Genomic DNA, 21,197 nt, shown 5'->3' on the forward strand with positions numbered 1-21,197 from the left:
CAGTAACACTACATGGGACATGAGCCGTAGAATGGTATAGAATGAGTCTTTTCGGTTCGCATTTTGAGAGTGCTTGCTTGAGCAAACCTGCTTTCTGCTACTTTACAAGTGTGTTTAAAATCGCAGCTGATGTTTTACCTGAATATTGATGCTTATCATTTTCACACTCTATTTAACTCTTGGTATTTTTAGCTTCAATATCTCAGTCTACTTTATTCAGTGTGCGACTCTTTAGTCCTTAGAGAATGTTTCTTCTTGGTCAGACAAAATAAATTTGTGATGTTGCAAGGAATTGAACAGATTGTTTCAACTACAGTTGTATACCATGTGATCTCATTTAATCCTAATTGTTCTCAGAAGGCACTGGGTAATTAAAAAGGATCTAGAGGCATTGGCAAAGATGCTGAAAATATTCATGATGGTACCAGAGCTGAAGTATTATACTCGATAATAAAACTCCAGATGCTGGATATCTGAAAGAGAACCAAAAAATGCTGGGAAGACTCAGCAGTTCAGGCTATATCTGTTGAAATTTAGATTATGTCTGATCTGCCTATTTTTTCCAGCATTTCTTTTAGCTTTTGTGATAGATTATACTTACTGGAGATAGTTGAAAAGGGACTAATCCCTTAGAAAAAAAAGAATAGAGTGAGAAACTTCTTTAAAATTGTAAAAATTTCAATGCAATTAACATGGAGAAAATGTTTCAGTCTGTGAGGAGGCTGTGCAAATTGAAAAAATAGTGCTGCATCTCTGCAAAGTAATATTTCTTTATTCACCATCGAGGAAAGCACTTTGCTTTGACCATTTTTCTCCAGATTCTTTTAAAGGCAAGCTGACAGATACCTCACACAAAATGTGGCCAAGGCGAGTAAATATAAGTACTTCTCTAAATCTGTAGGGGAGAAACCTCCTATCAAAAACATCTGCAAACAAACCTTAATTGCATTTGGGAGTAAGCAGGCAGCATGCCAACTGTCACAGTATTAGGCAGAGAAAGGGGATTATGAATTTTCAGCAAAGTTGAATTTTAACACATTTTGAACTTTGACTTAATTACGTAAATCTTAGAAATGGTTGGGTATGGTCATTCCCATTTGGATTATATTATTTATAAGTCGAGGGTTAAATAGTCAGAGCCCCCTAGTAGTTCTTCACATGTTGACAGCACACTAACATTGCTCTTTGACTAGTCAACATCATATTGAAGTCTATTGTTTGAAACAGATAGGTATTGTTCTGTGGCTGTCATAATCAGATGAAAAGTTTGTGGTCAGATGCAAAGGCATCATATTTATTGTCATACCTTTCATGTCCTCTGCGGTGAAGCACTTTACAGCCAGTGAAACCCTTTTGAAGTGTTGACACTGTTGAAATTTAGGAAGTGTGGCAGCCAAATTGAGTACAGCAAGGTCCCACATCCAGTAGTGATATGACTATTTTAGTGATACCAGGTGAGCTATATGTATCAGCCTCTGAACACAGGGAGAAGTTCCCATATGTTTCCTCAAAGTACGCCACTTCTAAGTGCAAGCTCCATTTCAATTTTATATCTAACTCAAAAGGCAGCCCCTGTAACTGTGTAGCTCTCCTTTAGTGTGGCAATGAAAAGCCTGCTTCTGTGCTCTAGATTGGAACTTGACTCCATGAACTTCTGACTGTGAGATGACCAATACCGAGTCATGGCTGGCAGTGTGACTGGCACAACTTGAAATTGATGTTTGTGCTATTGCTTTGTTGAGAAATTCTTAAATGGAAATGCAAGGAATGAAACTTGTTTTCAGAAGTCCAACGTACAAATTGATTGATATACCTTTGTTCAAATGGATTTACAGCTCACTTACCTTCAATTTTCACTTCAGCCGGTTGATGCTCTTGTCTTTCAGTTGGTGACCTATGGAGACAGCCGTGCAGAAGCTTTGCAGAGAATGGGAGAGGCACTGGACAGTTACGTCATTCGAGGTAACTGATGATGTGAAGGGGATAGCATGCAGGCACGGTACACAAGTCAAATGAAATTTCCTCTTGCAAATTCTCATTCTTTAAGGCTTGATGAGGTAGGTGTAGGGACAAGGTTACCCCTGAGAAGAGTTTCTTGAGTCAGAGGCCAAAGTTACAAAATAAAGGGTCAGCCATTCAGAACTGAGGTACCCTTTAGAGGGTAGGGAATAGTTCTGCTCTTGCACCCAAAGGGACTGTGAAGGTTCAGTCACTGTCTGGCCAGGACAGTGATCTTAGATTTGAGGGGAACTGAAGGATGTGAGCTAGTAAACAAAAGCGGCACCACGTGGAAGAGGGTCACGATTATATAAAAAGGTGGAACCGGTGAGAGGGATTGAATATCCTTAACTGTTATAAAAATCTCCTGCTCATTAGGTGAACAGGTCTCTGTACTGTATGTCAGTTATTTAGAGTTTATCTTTCCTCACTTGTCACTGGTGTAGCTATGTATTTAGGTTGTCTTTTAACTCCTATTTGGGTGAAGATATATGCTGCTGCAGGTTAGGCATTAGCAACTGTTTTTATTTTTGACTGGATAAATACTGTGTATTTAGCAATGGATTCATTGTGAAAACTATGAGAAAATAGCCATCTTGGAAGTACAGTGGACTCGGTTAATCAAGATAGCCTCTTATTTGGGACAACTCTTAAAGAACAAAAACTAATTGAGAAAATACCTGGGAAGCCTTTGATTTATTTGGGATGCTGTGCTGCTTAATTGGGACAGGAGACTGTTGCCGAACGGTTTCTAACTAGCATCAATCACGTGCATGTATTGTGGCCATAAGACATGACACTGTGCTAAGAGCGGACAATTTTAAAATAGTGTCGGGTGCATGTCTGAGTGATACAGTTCCTCTTGTCCTTATTTATCACCCAATGAACCTCCGTATCCAACACTTTATCCTCTGCAACTTCTGCCATCTCCAAGGGGATCCTACCATCAAAACTAACTTTCACTCTCTTTTCTCTCTGCTTTCTGCAGGGATTGCTCCGTCTGTGATTCCCTTGTCCATTCATCCCTTCTTCACCTCCCCTCCCCCCGGAATATATCTCTGCAAGTGGCCAAAGTGCTACACCTGCCTATTCACCTCCTCTCTTCCTCCCTCGCCTCTATTCAGGTCCCCAAACAATCCTTTCAGCTGAGGCAACACTTCACCTGAGGAGCCATCTATTGTGTCCAGTGCACCCGATGCAGCTTCCTGTACATTTGTAAAAACTGTTGCAAGCTGGGAGGCAGCTTTATCAAACACCTCTGCTCCATTTGCCAAAAGCAGAACTTGATGGTGGCCAAACATTATACTTACAATTCTCATTCCCGTTCCGACATAAGACCAAACATAAGACATAGGATCCTGATCCTAGATCCCACTCAAACTATACACTTGCCTTCTTGCCATACCCTTTGATGCCCTGACCAATTAAGAAACAATCAATTTCTGCCTTAAATATTGCCACGGACTTGGCCTCCACCACAGCCTGTGGCAGAGCATTCCACAGACTCACTACTCTCTGGCTCAAAAAGTTCCTCCTTAATTCTGTTCTATAAGGTCACCCCTCAATTTTGAGGTTGTGCCTTCTAGTTTTGAATATCCCCCAAAGGAAGCATCTTCTCCACATCCACCCTATCAAGTCCTTTCAACATTTGGTAGGTTTCAATGAGATCCCCATGCATTCTTCTAAATTCCAATAAGTACAGGATCAAAGCTTCTCATATGTTAACCCCATTCATTCCTGGATCATCCTCATAGATTCATAGCCTCCTCTAGTGCCAAGATGAGGCCACCCTCAGGGTGGAGGAGCAACATCTTATATTCCGTCTGGGTAGCCTCCAACCTGATGGCATGAAAATCGATTTCTCATTCTGGTTAAAAATAATTACCCCTCTTCTTCTATTCCCCACTCTGGCTTCCCTCTTCTCACCTGCCTATCACCTCCCCCTGAGTCCCCTCCTCCTTCCCTTTCTCCTGTGGTTCACTCTCCTCTCCCATCAGATTCCTTCCTCTCAAGCCCTTTATCTTTCCTACCCATCTGGCTTTACCTATCACCTTCCAGTTATACTCCTTCCCCTCCTCACACCTTTTTATTCTGGCGTCTTCCCCCTTCCATTCCAGTCGGGAAGAAGAGTCTCGGCCCGAAACATCAACTGCTTATTAATTTACACAGATGCTGCCTTATCAGCTGAGATCCTCCAGCATTTCGTGTTTGTAGTGTCAGATGTGTGTGCTCGTGTTCAAATTGCAGTGATTTTTGTCACTGATAGTTGGCAAGAAATAAACAGTAAACCAATTCAGGACTGTTTAGCTTACTGTGGTTTCAAGCATTCATGCCAGAAACTGCCATGAGTGAAAATGAAGCAACACACACAAAATGCTGGTGGAACACAGCAGGCCAGGCAACATCTATAGGAAGAAGCGCTGACATTTCGGGCCGAGACCCTTCGATGAAATGGTTTTGCTACTTCAACAAGATGGGAACTATTGTACAAAGAATTTGAAGGTATTGACAACCATCTTGAATGTTACAATGAAAATGAAGATAGGGAGGATGCATTCATTGAATGCATTGTATGAAGACAGTACATTATCTGCACCAGATGTCTGCATTGTTTTCATTCATTTACAGTCAATCAAAAAAACAGTCGAGTACACTGGATGAATTCCTCGGTCGATAATTATTAGGAACTATTGCAAACTTGTATAGTACTGTAGTAGTACTGTACCATTCTAATTTCTTCTGCATTTCACTGAAGTACATAATTTGTTACTCAATTAAAGAGTACTTTGTCTTAACTTTTAAAAAACGATTTCCCTGAAACTTTGGCTGATTGGAGCAGCTGCTTAATTGGGCCAAAATGTACTCGTCCTGATAAAAACATAGAAACGTAGAAAACATACAGCACAATACAGGTCCTTCGGCAGACAAAGCTGTGCTGAACATGTCCCTACCTTAGAACTACCTAGGCTTTACCCATAGCCCTCTATTTTTCAAGCTCCATGTACCCATCCAGAAGTCTCTTAAAAGAGCCTATCATTTCTGCCACTGGCAGCCCATTCCACTCTCTGCATAAAAAACTTACCCCTAACATCTCCTCTGTACCTACTTCCAAGCATCTTAACACTATGCCCTCTCGTGCTAGCCATTTCAACCCTGGGGAAAAGCCTCTGACTATCCACACGATCAATGCCTCTCATTATCTTGTACATCTCTCATCCTCCGTCACTTCAAGGAGAAAAGGCCGAGTTCACTCAACCTATTCCAATAAGGCATGCTCCCCAATCCAGGCAACATCCTTGTAAATCTCCTCTGCACCTTTTCTACAGTTTCCACGTCCTTCCCATAGTGAGGTGACCAGAACTGACCACAGTATTCCAAGTGCGGTCTGACCAGGGTCCTATATAGCTGCAACATTACCTCTTGGCTCTTAAACTCAGTCCCACGATTGATGAAGGCCAATGCACCATATACCTTCTTAACCACAGAGTCAACCTGCATAGCAGCTTTGAGTGTCCTAAGATCCAAGACCCCAAGATCCCTCTGATCCTCCACACTGCCAAGAGTCTTACCATTAATGATATATTCTGCCATCGGATTTAACCTACCAAAATGCACCACCTTACACTTACCTGATATGATCCATTTATCTGGAATCCACTGTAATTGCACTGATTAGAGACAAAACGTTTGGGGAACACTCAACAGGTTAGGCAGCATCTATGGAAAGAGAAAGGAAAAAAGCTATCAATTAAAAGAGAAAAGGATATCAATTTAGGGCTGAGACCCTTTATTATGATTGGTTAGCGACAAGGACCAACAGATTTTGTGATGCAGATCAAAAAGGCTGCAGATGCTGGAAATGTAACATGAAAAAGAGGTGGGGGAGGGGAGGAGAGAACAAAAGGGAAGTCTTTGAAAGGGTGGCAGGCGGAGTAATTAGTGGATAAAAGAGATACTTGTGCACAATGAAAGAAGGTGTTAAAAGGGAACAAAAGGTCAGTCTGGAAGAGGTGTAAATGCAGAATGATTATCTAAAATCACCAGCAAAAAGTGGAATGGGCACTAGAAATTCGAATCGAAAACAACAAATCTGAAATGGTAACCTCAGTGTCAAGTTCCTCCAGTTAAGATCACGCTACCGAACACGTGCGATAGCTCAGTGTAGTTCAAATGACAAGCAACTGGGCTAAAAACACCTTTCTGATGTGAATTGTGTTAAGTTATCGGCACAAACAGTGAGGGGGCAAGTGAAGGTGTGTTCAGGAGAAGAGCTGGGCTGGTGTGTATCAGAATTGATGCATAAGGATTGAGCCATTTGGCTAGGAGAAGCCGGGAAAGGACTTCCAATGCCCATAAAACTGGCCCAGGTGTGGGTTGGATCGTTCTGAGCACCAGTTGCTTTGAAGAGATTGAGAGCGACTTCAGGCTGGGCGGCAATATCTGGGCCCGTAGCGAGTCGCTGGGCGATGTGGACACAGCAGCTGGCTCTGAGTGTGAGGCACAATCCGCTGTTCAGACAATTTGAACACTGGGCCAAATCGGAGGCTAGCGCCAACTTTGCAGGCGCTCGGTGATGTTCACTCCTCTCTCCAGGACATTGGGGCCTTCCACTGCAGTGATTCACGGGTACAATGTGGGTACGTTGCCCCCGGATAAAATGTGATACCTGTTATATGATCAATTTAAAAGCTGCCTCAGATAGACTGGAAAGACAGGGTATCAGGTGGGAAGAGATCTGATTTTGCTCGCTCTCCTCTCTCCATGATCACTCCTTTCTCCTTGGCGCGGAGGTTATGAAGATTGCCACTTGCCCGCTAATATGATGAACTGATAAGTGAAGCTTTGGGCCTACTCTGTATTGCTTTGGGGTTTGGATCTGAAGTCTCAGTTTAGTTCAGAATGCTGCTGCTTGCTTCAATTTCTTGCATGGTTTGTTTTTTTCACCTTTCTCTTGTGCACTGTGTTTTGGTCTTAATTTTTTCTCTTTAACAGGGTTCTTTCTGATTTCTTGCTTTGTGGCTGCCTGTAAGCAAACTAATCTCAAAGTTGATACGAGGAGATCTGCAGATGCTGGAAATTCAAGCCACACACACAAAATGCTGGTGGAACACAGCAGGCCAGGCAGCATCTATAGGAGAAGCACTGTCGACGTTTTGGGCCAAGACCCTTCGTCAGGACTAACTGAAAGGAAAGATAGTAAGAGATTTGAAAGTAAGAGGGGGAGGGGAAAGTGCGAAATGATAGGAGAAGACCAGAGGGGGTGGGGTGGACCTGAGAGCTGGAAAGGTAATTGTCAAAAGTGATACGGAGCTGGAGAAGGGAAAGTGGTCATGGGACGGGAGGCCTAGGGAGAAAGAAAGGGGGAGATGGAGAACAGGCAGAGTGATGGGCAGAAAGAGAGAAAAATGAGGGGGGGAAGAAACCAAATATATCAGGGATGGGGTAAGAAGGGGAGGAGGGGCATTAATGGAATTTAGTGAAGTCAATGTTCATGCCATCAGGTTGGAGGCTACCCAGCCGGTATATAAGGTGTTGTTCCTCCAACCTGAATGTGGCTTCATCTTGACAGTAGAGGAGGCCATGGATAGACATATCAGAATGGGACATGGAATTAAAATGTGTGGCCATTGGGAGATCCTGCTTTCTCCGGCAGACAGAGCGTAGGCGTTCAGCGAAATGGTCTTCCAGTCTGCGTCGAACACCTTTTTAGCGTTTCACAGGATCTCCCAGTGGCCACACATTTCAATTCCATGTCCATTTCTATTCTGATATGTCTATCCATGGCCTCCTCTATTGTCAAGATGAATCCACACTCAGGTTGGAGGAACAACACCTTATATACCGGCTGGGTAGCCTCCAACCTGATGGCATAAACACTGACTTCTCTAACTTCCGTTAATGCCCCTCCTCCCCTTCCTATCCCATCCCTGATATATTTAGTCTTTTTTTCCCCTTCCTCTTTTTTTCTCTCTCTCTGCCCATCACTCTGCCTGTTCTCCATCTCCCTCTGGTACTCCCCTCCACCCTTCTTTCTCCCGAGGCCTCCTGTCCCATGATCCTTTCCCTTCTCCAGCTCTGTAACCCTTTTGACAATCACCTTTCCAGCTCTCAGCTTCACCCCGCCCCCTCTGGTTTTCTCCTATCATTTCGCATTTCCCCCTCCCCTTCCTACTTTCAAATCTCTTACTATCTTTCTTTTCAGTTAGTCCTGATGAAGGGTCTCGGCCTGAAATGTCGACAGTGCTTCTTCCTATAGATGCTGCCTGGCCTGCTGTGTTCCACCAGCAATTTGTGTGTGTTGCTTCAATCTCAAAGTTATATAATTTATACATTCTTTCAATAATAACCTTGTGGGCTAAAGGGCCTGTATTGTGCTATAGGTTTTCTAATAAATGTTCTTTGAAGTTCTGAAGATATAGTGAGCCCAGGTGGAAGACGAGGATGCTAATGTTAACCTTGAGCTTTGTTGGAATTGAGGCTGAGGACAGAGTGAGTGAGATGGAAAATTGAAGTGACTAGAAACTTGTTGTCAAAGTTCAAAGGTAAAATAATTTCATTATCCAAATATACACATATACAGACACACACACACGCGCATGCCACCATATATAACCCTGAGATTTATTTTCTTGTGGGCATACTCAGTAAAGCCAAAAACGATAAGATCACCGAAAGACTGCAACAACAGGACAGCCAGCCAGTGTGCAAAAGACAACAAAATGTGCAAATACAAAAAGAAAAGAAATAATAATTATTATAAATAAATCAGCAATATATATTGAGAACATTAAATGAAGAGTTCCTGCATGTGAGTCCATAGTTTATGAGAACAGTTCAGTGATGGGGCAAGTGAAGTTGGGTGAAAGTATCCCTTCTCGTTCAAGAACCTGATGGTCGAGGGATAATGACTGTTCCTGAACCTAGTGATGTGGGCATTGAAGCTCCTGTGCCTTCTTCCTGATGGTAGCAGTGAGAAGAGAGCGTAACGTGGGTGGTGGAGTTTCCTGATGGTGGATGCTGTTTTCCTGCAACAGTGCTACATGTAGTTGTCACAAAGTACACTGCAGATGCTGTGGTCAATGTACAAACAAGCTGGAGGAACTCAGCAGGTCGGGCAGCATCCATGGAAATGAGCAGTCAGCGTTTTGGGCCAAGACCCTTCGTCAGGACGCCTGTTCCTCCAGCTTGTTTGTACGTCTCCATGTAGTTGTGCTCACCGGTGGTAAGGGCTTTGCCTGTGATGGACTTGGCAGTATCCACTACTTTTGCAGGATTTTCTGTTCAAGGGCATTGTTTTTTTTATCATACCAGGCCGTGATGCAGCCATTTTAGATGTGTGGTACTCTCCACCACAGATGTATAGAAGTTTGTCAATGCTTTAGATAACATCTTCACAAATTTCTAAGGAAGTAGAGATGCTGCCAAGGTTGCCATCACTGTAATGTAATTTTTTTTCTCTCTCTCTGATTTATTAACCTTTCTAATGCAGAATATTGTTTGCATATATTAACTGCATTGATCTACAAGTGCATTTTTCAGTAGAGTTTAAAGAAATACAATGTGATGAACTTACATCAGTGAATAGTACTGATTTGATGATTTGATGTTTTAAAAGTATGTATATGAGGGATAAGTTGTTTTAAAAATTCTGCATTAGCAACCACACCTCAAAAATATCGAGTCATAAAACAAAACAGGCCCATGCTGATCAAATTGTCTATCTGAGCTAGTTCTATTGCCCTTCATATGTCCAATATGCCTCTTTATCCTTCCTATCTGTGTACCACTGCAAGTATTTATTTATATGTCATTATTGTACCTGCCTTGATCACTTTCTTTTGCAGTTTATTCTATATAAACCCACTCTTTTATAATCTTTCCCGTCACTTTTAAACCCCTTTCCCTTGGAAAGAGACTATATATTCACCCTATCCATGTCCCTCATGACTTGTACACCTCTGTAAGGTCATCCTCTGTCTCCTACCCACCAATGAATAAAGGGAAGCTTGCGGAAGATCAGAGTCACAGAGTGGTATAGCACAGAAACTGGTTCTTCAGCCCAACTCATCCATGCCCAGTGTGATGCTTATTTTATGATTCCCTGTAATAAGCCCATATCACTCTGTTCCTAACCTATTCAAATACTTATCTAGATGTCTTTTAAATGCTATCATTGTACCAGCCTCTCCCACTTCCTCTTGAAGCATTTTACAGATAATCACCACCTTTTGTGTGGGGTAAAAACTTGCCCCTCAGAGCACCTTTGAATTTTTTCCCTCTCACCTTCAACTGCCCTCTAGTTCTGGATTCCCCTACCTTAAGGTAAAGCTCTATCTACCCATTTCTATGCACCTTATAATTTAATAATTGCAATTTTATATATTCAGTCCTGCAATATATTTGGTATATGTTTATGAATATGAATAATGTTTATGAATAGATAATTATAGAGAATAGACAATAGGTGCAGAAGTAGACCATTTGGCCCTTCGAGCCTGCACCGCCATTCTGAGATCATGGCTGATCATCTACTATCAATACCCGGTTCCTGCCTTGTCCCCATATCCCTTGATTCCCCTATCCATAAGATACCTATCTAGCTCCTTCTTGAAAGCATCCAGAGAATTGGCCTCCACTGCCTTCTGAGGCAGTGCATTCCAGACCTCCACAACTCTCTGGGAGAAGAAGTTTTTCCTTAAGTCTGTCCTAAATGACCTACCCCTTATTCTCAAACCATGCCCTCTGGTACTGGACTCTCCCAGCATCTGGAACATATTTCCTGCCTCTATCTTGTCCAATCCCTTAATAATCTTAAATGTTGCAATCAGATCCCCTCTCAATCTCCTTAATTCCAGCATGTACAGGCCCAATCTCTCTAACCTCTCTGCGTAAGACAGTACGGACATCCCAGGAATTAACCTTGTGAATCTACTTTGCACTTCCTCTACAGCCAGGATGTCCTTCCTTAATCCTGGAGACCAAAACTGTACACAATACTCCAGGTGTGGTCTCACCGGGGCCCTGTACAAATGCTCATTATTAAACTCCCCAGTAAAAAAAAAGAAAATTTAATTCCTGAAAGTGAAATACAGGTTGATACAACTTTGGAAAGCTGTGGTAGGATTCAGATTTTGTTGAGCCTCCCAGTATAATTATGGTGAAGTGCTGGTTAGCTGAAACATTGTCAGCTACTTTTCAGTGTTAAGAGCATAATCCTTGTGTTATAAATGTTGCAATAAATAAATTAATTTGAATATTCTATTACACAAACTGATTTTAAAAATAATTTAAATGTAACTCGGCAGGCCAGGCAGCATCTATGGAAACGTTGACTATTTACTCTTTTCCATAGGTGCTGCCAGGCCTGTTGAGTTCCTCCAGTATTTTGTGTGTGTTGCTTGGATTTCCAGCAAATGCAGACTTTCTCGTCTTAAATGTAACTATAATTGGAATGCAGTGCATTCCATTTCCAATTCGTAGCTGTAAGGAAATTAAGCTCATAATAGGTTTTCACAAATGTTTTTGGCATAAAAATTACAATTTTTTTTTCAATGTAGAAACCGGCTCTTGGTAAGCATTATACAGGGGTAGGTAGTGTTGAGGAAACAGGAAGTCTGCAGAAGTACTTGGACAGATTAGGAGAATGAGCACAAAGTGGCAGTTGGAATACAGTGTAGTGAAATGTATGGTCATGCACTTAAGTAGAAGGAATAAAGGTGATAATTATTTTCTAAATGGGGAGCAAATTTAAAAATCAGAGGTGCAAAGGGACTTGGGAGTTCTAGTGCAGGATTCCCTAAAGGTTAACTCACAGATTGAGTTGGTGGTTAGGAAGGCAAATGCAATGTTAGCTTTTATTTTGAAAAGATTTGAATATAAAAGCAAGGATGTCCTGCTGAGGCTTTATAAGGTATTGGTCAGACCACGTTTGGAGCAGTTTAGCTCCCATATCACAGAAAGGATGTGGTGGCATTGGAGAATGTCCAGAAGAAGTTTATGAGAATAATCCTGTGAATGAAAGGGCTAACATATAAATGGCATTAATGACTCTGGGCTTGTACTCACTGGAGTTTAGACAAATGAGTGGGGGATCTCTCTTAAAAATTACTAGATATTGAAGGGCCTAGATAGAGTGGATGTGGAGAGGGTGTTTCCAATCATGGGAGAGTCGAGAAGCAGCAGACAGAGCCTCAGAATGGAAAGATGTCCCTTTTGAACAGAGATGAGGAGGAGTTTCTTCAGTCAGAGAGGAAACTGTTGCCCACAGATGGCCATGGAGCCAAGTAATTGGGTGTATTTATTGAGGATGTTGATAGATTCTTGATTCATAAGGGCATCAAAGATTATGAGAAGAAGACAAACAAACGGGCTGAGAGTGAAATTAAATCAGTCATGGTCGAATGGCAGAGCAGACTCGTGGGCTGAATGGCCTAATTCTGCTTCTGTGTCTTGTGGTCTTATCGTTCTGCTTCCATGGTCAATTCAGCTCAGTCTGAAAGTAATTATTGATGTTATCAAAGTAAAACACTAGGCTTAGGGAGATACTACAGATACAGCTGAAAGATGCTGGAAGTACTCAGCAAGTCAGATGGTTTCTGTGGACAGGAAACTGTGCAAATATTTCATTATCTTTCATTAGAGCAGTTTAATATTTTATGAGTGATACTTCTCAGCTTTTGAACAAAAAGTGTATTCGGCTGCAGCCTCTTTGCAGATTGTGTTAAGGAACTGGAACTGCATAACCTATGGATCACTCAGGAGTCTGAGGTGTTGACAGATAGGAGTTACAGGGAGGCAAACTCACCTCAGATATAGGAGGCAGGTAGGTGGGTCACTATCAGGAGAGGGAAAGGACAAAGTCCTCCTGTGGTTGTTCCCTCAGTAACAAGTATAGCACTTTGGATACTGTTAGGGTGATGACCAATTGGGAAAAGCAGCAACAACTAAGTCTCTGACACTGAGCTTAGCTCCGTGGCTCAGATGGGCAGGGGAGAGAAGAAGAAAGTGGTGGTGATAGGTAATTGGTGGTTAGGAGACCAGACAGAATATTTTGTGGATATGAATGAGACTATTGGTTGGTTGGTTGCCTCCCAAGTCCCAGGGTCAGAAACGTCTCAGATTGGATTCACTGCATTCTTGAGGAGGGAGAGCAAATCGATATCCTGGTACACATTTGTACCAACACCATAGCTAGGAACAGGGAGGCAGTCCTGAAAAATGAATGCAGGGAGTTAAGAAGGAAGCTAAAAAGCAGGAACTCAAACATACTAATTTCGGGATTGTTGCTGTGCCACATGTCAGGATGAGAATTACAATTGAATGTGTGGCTGAAGACTTGTTGGAGGGGACAGTGTTTCAGTAGATCATTGGGATCTCTTCTGGGAAAGGTATGACTTGTACAAAGGGGATGGTTTACATCTGAACTTGAGGGGTCCAATATCTTTGCGGGCAGATTTGTTAGAGCTGTTAGTGAAGGTTTAAGCTAGGTTTGCAGGTGGATGGGATCCAGACTGATAGGTCAGATGATGGAGCAGTTGGTGTAAGCATAGATACAATGTGTAGAAAGACTATGATGAAGGATAGGCAGTGGATGAGGCATGAATGCAGCTGGATGGGTTGAATTTTTTTTTACTTTAATGCAAGAAGTATCAGGAAGAAGGGTGATAAACTTAGAGCATGCATCAGCACATACCTTCTTATCTCTTCTCCTCAACTGCCTACCATCTACCCCTGGTACCCCTCCTTCTTCTCTTTTTAAAAATTTTTTTTATTAGTTTTTCAAAACATTTTACAAATTAAAAACCCCAAATCCCAATGAGGAACATTAAAGCAGTGCAAAATTAAGCATACAATAACAATATGCTACAAAGGAAGAGAATTTAGCAAAAAAAAAGCACCTGAATTAAAGACAAGTAAGCTTAGTGTCCTTCCCAAGCCCCACAACACAAGAAAAAAACAACAGCAACTCCAGACCAACCACAACACAATATAGACAGTATAAGTCAGGACAGCCAAACTCCCAGACTGTGAATACACTCAGCAACAGAGGGTAATAATGCCTTCTACCTGAGAAAAAAAGGAGCTGAAAGCAAGGGACCGAAAAGAAAAAAAAACCCTAGTCAAGAGGAAGGTTATGAAAGTACTCGATAAAAGGTCCCCAGACCTTATGGAACTTTAAATCCGAATTGAGAACTGAATAATGAATTTTTTCGAGGTCCAAACAGGCCATTGAGCATGAGTGGGCGGGGCAACATCTCTCCATCTAAGGAGGATCAAGCGTCTAGCCAGGAGAGAGGCAAAGGATAATATTCGGCATTTGGTCGGACCCAGGCATAAATCTGTCTCGCCCCAAAAACCGAACAGAGCAATTAAGGGGTTTGGTTCTAGGTGCTGATTCAGAATACACGATAACGTAGTGAAGACATCGTTCCAGAATTTCTCCAAGCTAGGACAGAACCAGTACATATGGATGAGAGAGGCCATGCCCCTCTTGCATTTATCACAGAGCGGACTAACGCTAGGGTAGAATCGAGATAGTTTAGATTTAGACAAATGGGCTCTATGAACAATCTTAAACTGTAAAAGGCAGTGGCGAGCACAAAGAGAGGTTGAGTTAACCGATTTGAGAACTGAATCCCAGCTTTCCTCAGATAAGGAGATATTTAAAACCTGCTCCCAGGCCATTTTGATTTTATCCATGGGGGCCCGTCGTAAGGCTGCTAGTTTATCTCGGATGATTGATATTGAGCCTTTACCTAGTGGATTCATGGAAAGAAATAGGTCCATAGCATTTTTCGCAGGCATTTCAGGAAAGTTAGGAATTAAAGGAGCAATAAAGTGTCGGATTTGGAGATATCTGAAAAAATGAGCATTGGGCAGATTAAACTTAACAGAGAGCTGCTGAAAAGAAGCGAAGCGATTATCAATGAAAAGATCTTCAAAATGTCTAATGCCCTTCCTATACCAAACCTGGAATGCTGAATTGTATGTTGTAGGTAAAAAAAGGTGATTATGAGCAATAGGGCTGGAAACAGAAAACCCCTGGAAACCATAGCATTTCCTGATCTGAGCCCATATACGCAAAGTGTGTCTAACAAGAGGATTAGCTATTGATCTGGGCAGACTACTAGGGAGTGCAGAGCCAAGAAGTGCAGAGATAGATAATTCTTTAGTGGAGCTCAGTTCCATCGCCACCCAGTTAGGGCACTCGGGTTGGCCATGGAAGAAAGACCAGAAGGTAGCGCAACGTATATTAGCTGCCCAATAATATAAACGAAAGTTAGGTAAAGCCATGCCCCCCTCTTTTTTAGATTTTTGGAGATGGATTTTATTAATTCTAGAGCACTTATTCTGCCACAGATATGACAAAATAATAGAGTCTAAGGAATCAAAAAAAGATTTAGGAATAAAAATTAGGATAGATTGAAATAGGTATAAAAATTTGGGGAGAACATACATTTTAACAACATTAATATGACCTACCAAAGACATAGATAGAGGTGACCATTGTACCAGACTCTGTTTTATAGCATATGAAAGATTGGCAAAGTTTTCACGAAAGAGATCTTTAAACTTCCTTGTAACTGTAATTCCAAGATAAGTAAATTGATTATGGACTACTTTAAAAGGGAGATAATGAAATGTTAGTTCTTGTGCTTCTTTATTAATTGGGAGAAGTTCACTCTTATGTAAATTAAGTTTATAGCCAGAGAACTGGCTAAACTGGTCAAGAAGTGAAAACATTAGAGGTAAGGATGTAGACGGATTTGAGAGAAAGAGTAATAAGTCATCAGCATAGAGAGAAACTTTATGCTCAACACCCCCTCTCCAAATCCCAGTCAATTCAGGGCAGTTTAGAAATGCTATCGCCAGAGGTTCCATAGCCAAATCAAAGAGAAAGGGACTTAAGGGGCACCCCTGGCGGGTGCCACGTTTGAGATTAAATACTTGGGATTTCTGAAAATTGGTTAAAACAGAGGCAGTAGGACACAGGTACAGCAATTGGAACCAAGAGATGATTTGGCCAAGGTCAAATTTTTCTAAAACTGCAAAAAGGTAGTTCCACTCTATACGATCAAATGTTTTCTCCGCACATTCAGGAATCCCATTTGGAGGTGAGTATAAGATATTAAATAAATGCCAAATGTTAAAAAAAGGGAAACGGTTTTTAATAAAGCCTGTTTGGTCATCAGAGATATTGGAGGGAATGAAGGTTTCTAATCTATGAGCCAAAACTTTAGCTAAGATCCTTACATCAACATTGAGCAGAGAGATTGGCCTATATGAGGAACACTCTGTTGGGTCTTTGCCCTTTTTTAAAAGAAAAATAATAGATGCCTCACTGAAAGAGAGTGGCAATTTGCCATAATTAAACGAGTCAGATAATCCCTCCTTCTTCTCTTTGGACTACTTTCCTCTCCTGTCAGATTCTTTCTCCTCCAACCCTTTACCTTTCCCTTTCCCACCCCACCTGGCTTCATCTATCACCTTCTAGCTAGTCTTCCCCCCGCCCTTTTTATTCTGGTGACTTTCATGGAACTGGCAGAGGATGTTAACAAATTTATTGGGACAGCCAAACTTGAGGAGGACATCCCACAAGAGCTCTCTTTGCACAGTGTTGAATGTTTTGGCGAGGTTGATACAGGCCATAAGCAGGTCTTAATGTTGCTCCCGGCTGTGAAGATCATATCGATCGTGCTCTTGTTCTTCCTAAATCCACACTGCATTTCAAGCAGCATTGACTCAGTGATGTTGCTGGTGAGCCTCTGAAGCATCACTTTAGCCAGGACCTTTCCAGCAACAGAAAGGAGTGATATGCCTCTACTATTGCTGCAGATGGCCTTGTCACCCTTGTTCTTATAAATGACAACGATGCTTTGCATTTCTCCATTGTTGTGGGATGTTCTCGTCAGTCCAGGCCTTGGTGATTTACTGGTAGAGGGTACGCATACACATGTACCCTCTGTTCTTCAGTAACTCAGCAGGGATATTGTCAGTGCCAGGGTATTATTGTTCTTAAGGGAATGGACAGCTGATAGAATCTACTGGAAGGTTGGTGGTAGACTGCGATCGTGGATAGGAGGTAGTTGAGGCAGTTCGTCCAGGATGGTGGGGTCTGCATCAGAATCCTGATTAAGCAGGGTGTTAAAATGCTCAGCCCACCTCAGCAGAATGGTATTCTGATTCTTCAGAAGTGTTTGACTATCTGCTGTTTTCAGGGGAGTAACGCATCGATTTATTGGGCCGTAGATGGTTTTGACAGCATTGTAAAAATTATGCATTTCATTATTATTGGCAAAGGACTGGATTTCAAGTGCCTTTTCAGTCCACCACTCATTTTGCTCATTTTGTATGGCCCGTATTGCCTTTTTCACTTTCCTCCGAGCTGCCTGCCAGTGCTGCCTGATGCTGATGGATGAAGGGTTATCTAAAGTTGCCCGGTGTGCTTTGTGCATGTCCTTAAGCAAGTTGTGGATGGTATCTGAGTTATCGTCAAACCAGTTTTGGTGGTTTCTACTCTTATGGCCAATGGATTGGGCTGCTGCCTCACAGAGTGCAGAGCTGGTATAGGCCCACTGTTGTTCCTTGGTATTTTCTGAACTCAGACAAGGTTCCAGTTCCCTTAGTTTCTCAGCTAGGATGCATCAAAACTCACTTCTTGCTTCTGTGTTTCTCAGGCGGTTGCAATTTAGCTGCTTTATATTGGGCTTTTGCAGCCGCGGGGGGTGGGGGGTGGGGGGACACACTTTCATATGGTGCTTAGCCACAATCATACGATGGTCATTCCAGCACTCAGCGGGTGATGAGAACATCCTTGATGTCACTACGTCTCACAATGATGAAGTAGATCATGTGCCAATGTTTAGAGTGAGGGTAAATCCATGAGGTCTTATATTTTGCCTTCTGCTAGAAGATGGTGTTGGTTATGGTAAGGTTAAGCTTAGAGCAAAGAGTAAGTAGCCTCATGCCACTTACATTCACCTTGCCAATACCATGCCTACCTAGCATTCCACTCCATATCCTGTTGTTCTGTCCCACCCTAGCGTTGAAGTCCCCAAGCAAAAGGATCTTATCGTTCATCGGGATCCGACAAAGAGTTTCATCCAATGTATGATAAAAGCATTCCTTGGCCTCATTCTCAGATGGCAAAGCTGGTGCATAGGCACTGAGAAGCGTGGCATAACGTTTCTTTGCCGGGAGGATATGGAGAGTCAATAGTCTTTCACTAATGCCAACAGGTGTTTCTGTGAGACTTGGTTGAAAGATGTTCTTGATGGCCAATCCTACTCCGTGGAGATGTTGTCCACCTGGGGGGAGACCTTTCCAGAAGAAGGTGTAACCCATCCCTTCCTCTGTTAAAGAGCCTCCATCCAGGAGCCTGGTCTCACTCAGGGCAGCAATGTTGATGTTGTAGCGCCTCAGCTCAGCAGAGATCAAAGCTGTTCTCTGATGAGGTCTGTCAGAGATGCCATACAAGTCCAGGAGAGTCCCTACATTTCATGTTGCCAGTTTTAAGGTGTATTGTTTCTTATTTCGACTGCAGTAGTGGAATAGCCCAATAGGTGTGGTAAGCTATCCAGGTGAGTGATTGAATGGGCAATTTTTAGGCCACCTTTTCTAGGCCCTTCCTCAATTGGGGTGAGCAGTGCAGTCCCTAAAAATAGGGCTGCTCAGTCGCACAGGGGTCTGCCAAAAACAGTTGCCACTCAGTCCCAGCTGCTAGAAACCAAATACCCTGTGCCGCTGCCATGCAGGGTTCTGGCTAGGAGCTCCCAGTCCCTTTGTACCTGCTCCCATTGCCAGACTCCCCATTGCCGTTAGACTTCAACCGTATGTAAAGTCCAGGTATTGTTCACCGTGGTCAGAGGTGGAGACCTGCGCAAGGTAAATATTAGAGTGCCACATAGGGTGCACCATCCCCAGTAGCACTGCCTTCACCATGATGAGGTAAATCCCGGTGGCAAGGGTGAACCCAGGGCAACCGGTCCCACGTCTTGGCTACAGGAGACTGCCAGGTCCTTGGTCCGTTAAGGCCCGCCTATTGCGCGCTGGCAGCACATTGCTCTTCTGTCAGGGTGTGCTCCCTCAGCCTTGTCTCAACAGACTTACCACAGGGCAGTGGGGCTATTTACCCACAGCTGGGACAGTGGTTGACGGGTGCCAGGGCGCGTCCACACAGTGGTGGGCCTGCACGCCATGTCTCTGGGGCCCACTGCTGGCTGCTTCAAGATCCCCTGTAGTTTAGCCTGGGACTAAGATACCCAGTTTCCGCGTGTGGCCCCAAGAAGGCACTGCAGGAGTCTTGGTGGTGTAGAGGCTCTGTACTGGCAGAAGGAGGCTTACACACTCGGCTCCTCTTTTCACCCTCTCTTGAGAAGGCTAGCCAGCGGCAATAGCTGTAAGCAGAGAGTAGCAAGCAGAGAGCACCATACGGCGGCGTGCAATATGCAGCATCCACTAACTGCAAGCACTGCTACACTAGACACTTCACACACACCCTGTGAGCAAATACTCCACACACAGCAGGAGCAGGATAGTGTGGGGGCAGAACCACCGATTTGGTATAACTGGCACACCCCGAATCCCTAATTGACACGATTTTCAAGTGATTGTTCTATTCCTTGATGTTGAAATGGCATCATGTTGAATGGTTTGCTGTTACACATTGGCTAAACCAGTGGTTCCCAATCATTTTTTATGCCATGGCTTCCTATCATTAACTGAGAGGTCTGTAGACCCCAGGTTAGGAACTTCTATAAAAATCAGCAGCAAATTATTTTACAATCCTATTTGATATTTTGCAACATAATGCTAGGACTTTATACTGTTCTCTTGAAGATTAAAACATTTGCTGTATTTCTCATTCCCAAGTTAATTTGGATTGTTGTTTACCAACTGCATGGTGATCTTTGTAATAATTAGAAAGGATGCACTTAGTTTCTTGTCTTTGGAAAGTAGCAAAATAATTCTCAAATTGGCATCCTTTTTTAATTGGTTCTCTTTGAAAATAGAAAGTGTCAATGAGCTGTGATCATCATTTTGAGACCAAAGGATGTGTCTTTTGTGTAATTACTTCAAACACAATCCTTTATAACTTCCTGATTTCTCCATTGAGGTGTCACCAAAGGATCGGAATTAACTCTTGGATCTCTGTAGGGTGATGTTGATGTTGCAGATGAAAGCAAATTGGAAAAATTGCTGATTAGCTTGGACTTCGCTGCATAACGAATTTGCTTATTTGATTAAGTGCTTAGTATAACTAGGAATTGAACACAAGCCTAACAGAGTGTCTTTAATTTGTTCTGCCACTTCATTCTTGTACCAAAGGGAATGAAAACTATAGTCATGGATAGCTGTTCCTTTACTCAGGTGGTAGTAGAAGAAGTTAGAAAAGCATTGTTTGAATTGACAGCAATAGAAGTCCCATAATATTATTTATTTAGAGATACAGCACAGCCTTCCAGCCCGACGAACCCATGCTGCCCTATATGTCCTACCAACCCCAAAGGTCTTTGAGATGTGGGAGGAAATTGGAGCACCCGGAGGTAACCCATGTGGGTTACGTGCAGACTCCTTAGCAACAGCGGCAGTAAACGAACTTGGGTTGCTGGCGTTGTAATAGTGTAATGCTAACCTATGATGTTCCCTGCACAAAAAAGTTATTTGGGCCAGCAGGCCTTCCCAGCCTTCTTCATCTCACCCTTTCAACTTGTCCTTCTGCTTCACTCTCTATTGTCTGTTCATTCAACTTCCGCTTAGTGCATGGGTGCTCTTCATTTCAACAGTTCCTGTGGGAGCAAATTCCACACTTTCAGCACATAGTCCTACAACAATATTCACAACAGCATCAAACTTCATTTCGTCTGCAAACTTTTTAACCCACCTTTTCCACTTTACAAAAAGAGTAAAAGTTCCAGAACAGATCCTTGCAGAACATCACAAGTCACAGACCCCATGTCAAAATTTTCTCCATCAATTCAGCCATGTTTCCCTGGATCCCATGCCTCCTGAGTTTTCGAATGAACCTCCTCTGAGGAACCTTGTTGAACACCTTACTAAAATCCATATGCATCACATCCACTGCTTTTCCTTCTTTAATTTGTTTTGTCACTTTCTCGATAAGGCCAATCAAGCTCATAAAGCACAACCTGCCACCCTTAAAGCCATGCTGACTATTCCTAATCAGACTATGCTTCTCC

The 21,197-nt window shown here is 42.7% G+C and overlaps 1 protein-coding gene across 2 annotated transcripts in view; it reads left to right on the forward strand.

Moving 5' to 3' along the window:
• The window catches only part of pcca (propionyl-CoA carboxylase subunit alpha), a 463,897-nt gene that overhangs the window by 252,788 nt on the left and 189,912 nt on the right, over window positions 1-21,197 (forward strand). For both annotated transcript variants that reach the window (XM_059970514.1, XM_059970515.1), the window contains one exon: window positions 1,887-1,962. In XM_059970514.1, coding sequence (XP_059826497.1) covers window positions 1,887-1,962 — 76 coding nt within the window. The remainder of the gene's footprint in view (window positions 1-1,886; window positions 1,963-21,197) is intronic.

The sequence above is a fragment of the Hypanus sabinus genome, chromosome 5 (assembly GCF_030144855.1).
Source record: "Hypanus sabinus isolate sHypSab1 chromosome 5, sHypSab1.hap1, whole genome shotgun sequence".
Taxonomy (NCBI): Eukaryota; Metazoa; Chordata; class Chondrichthyes; order Myliobatiformes; family Dasyatidae; genus Hypanus; species Hypanus sabinus.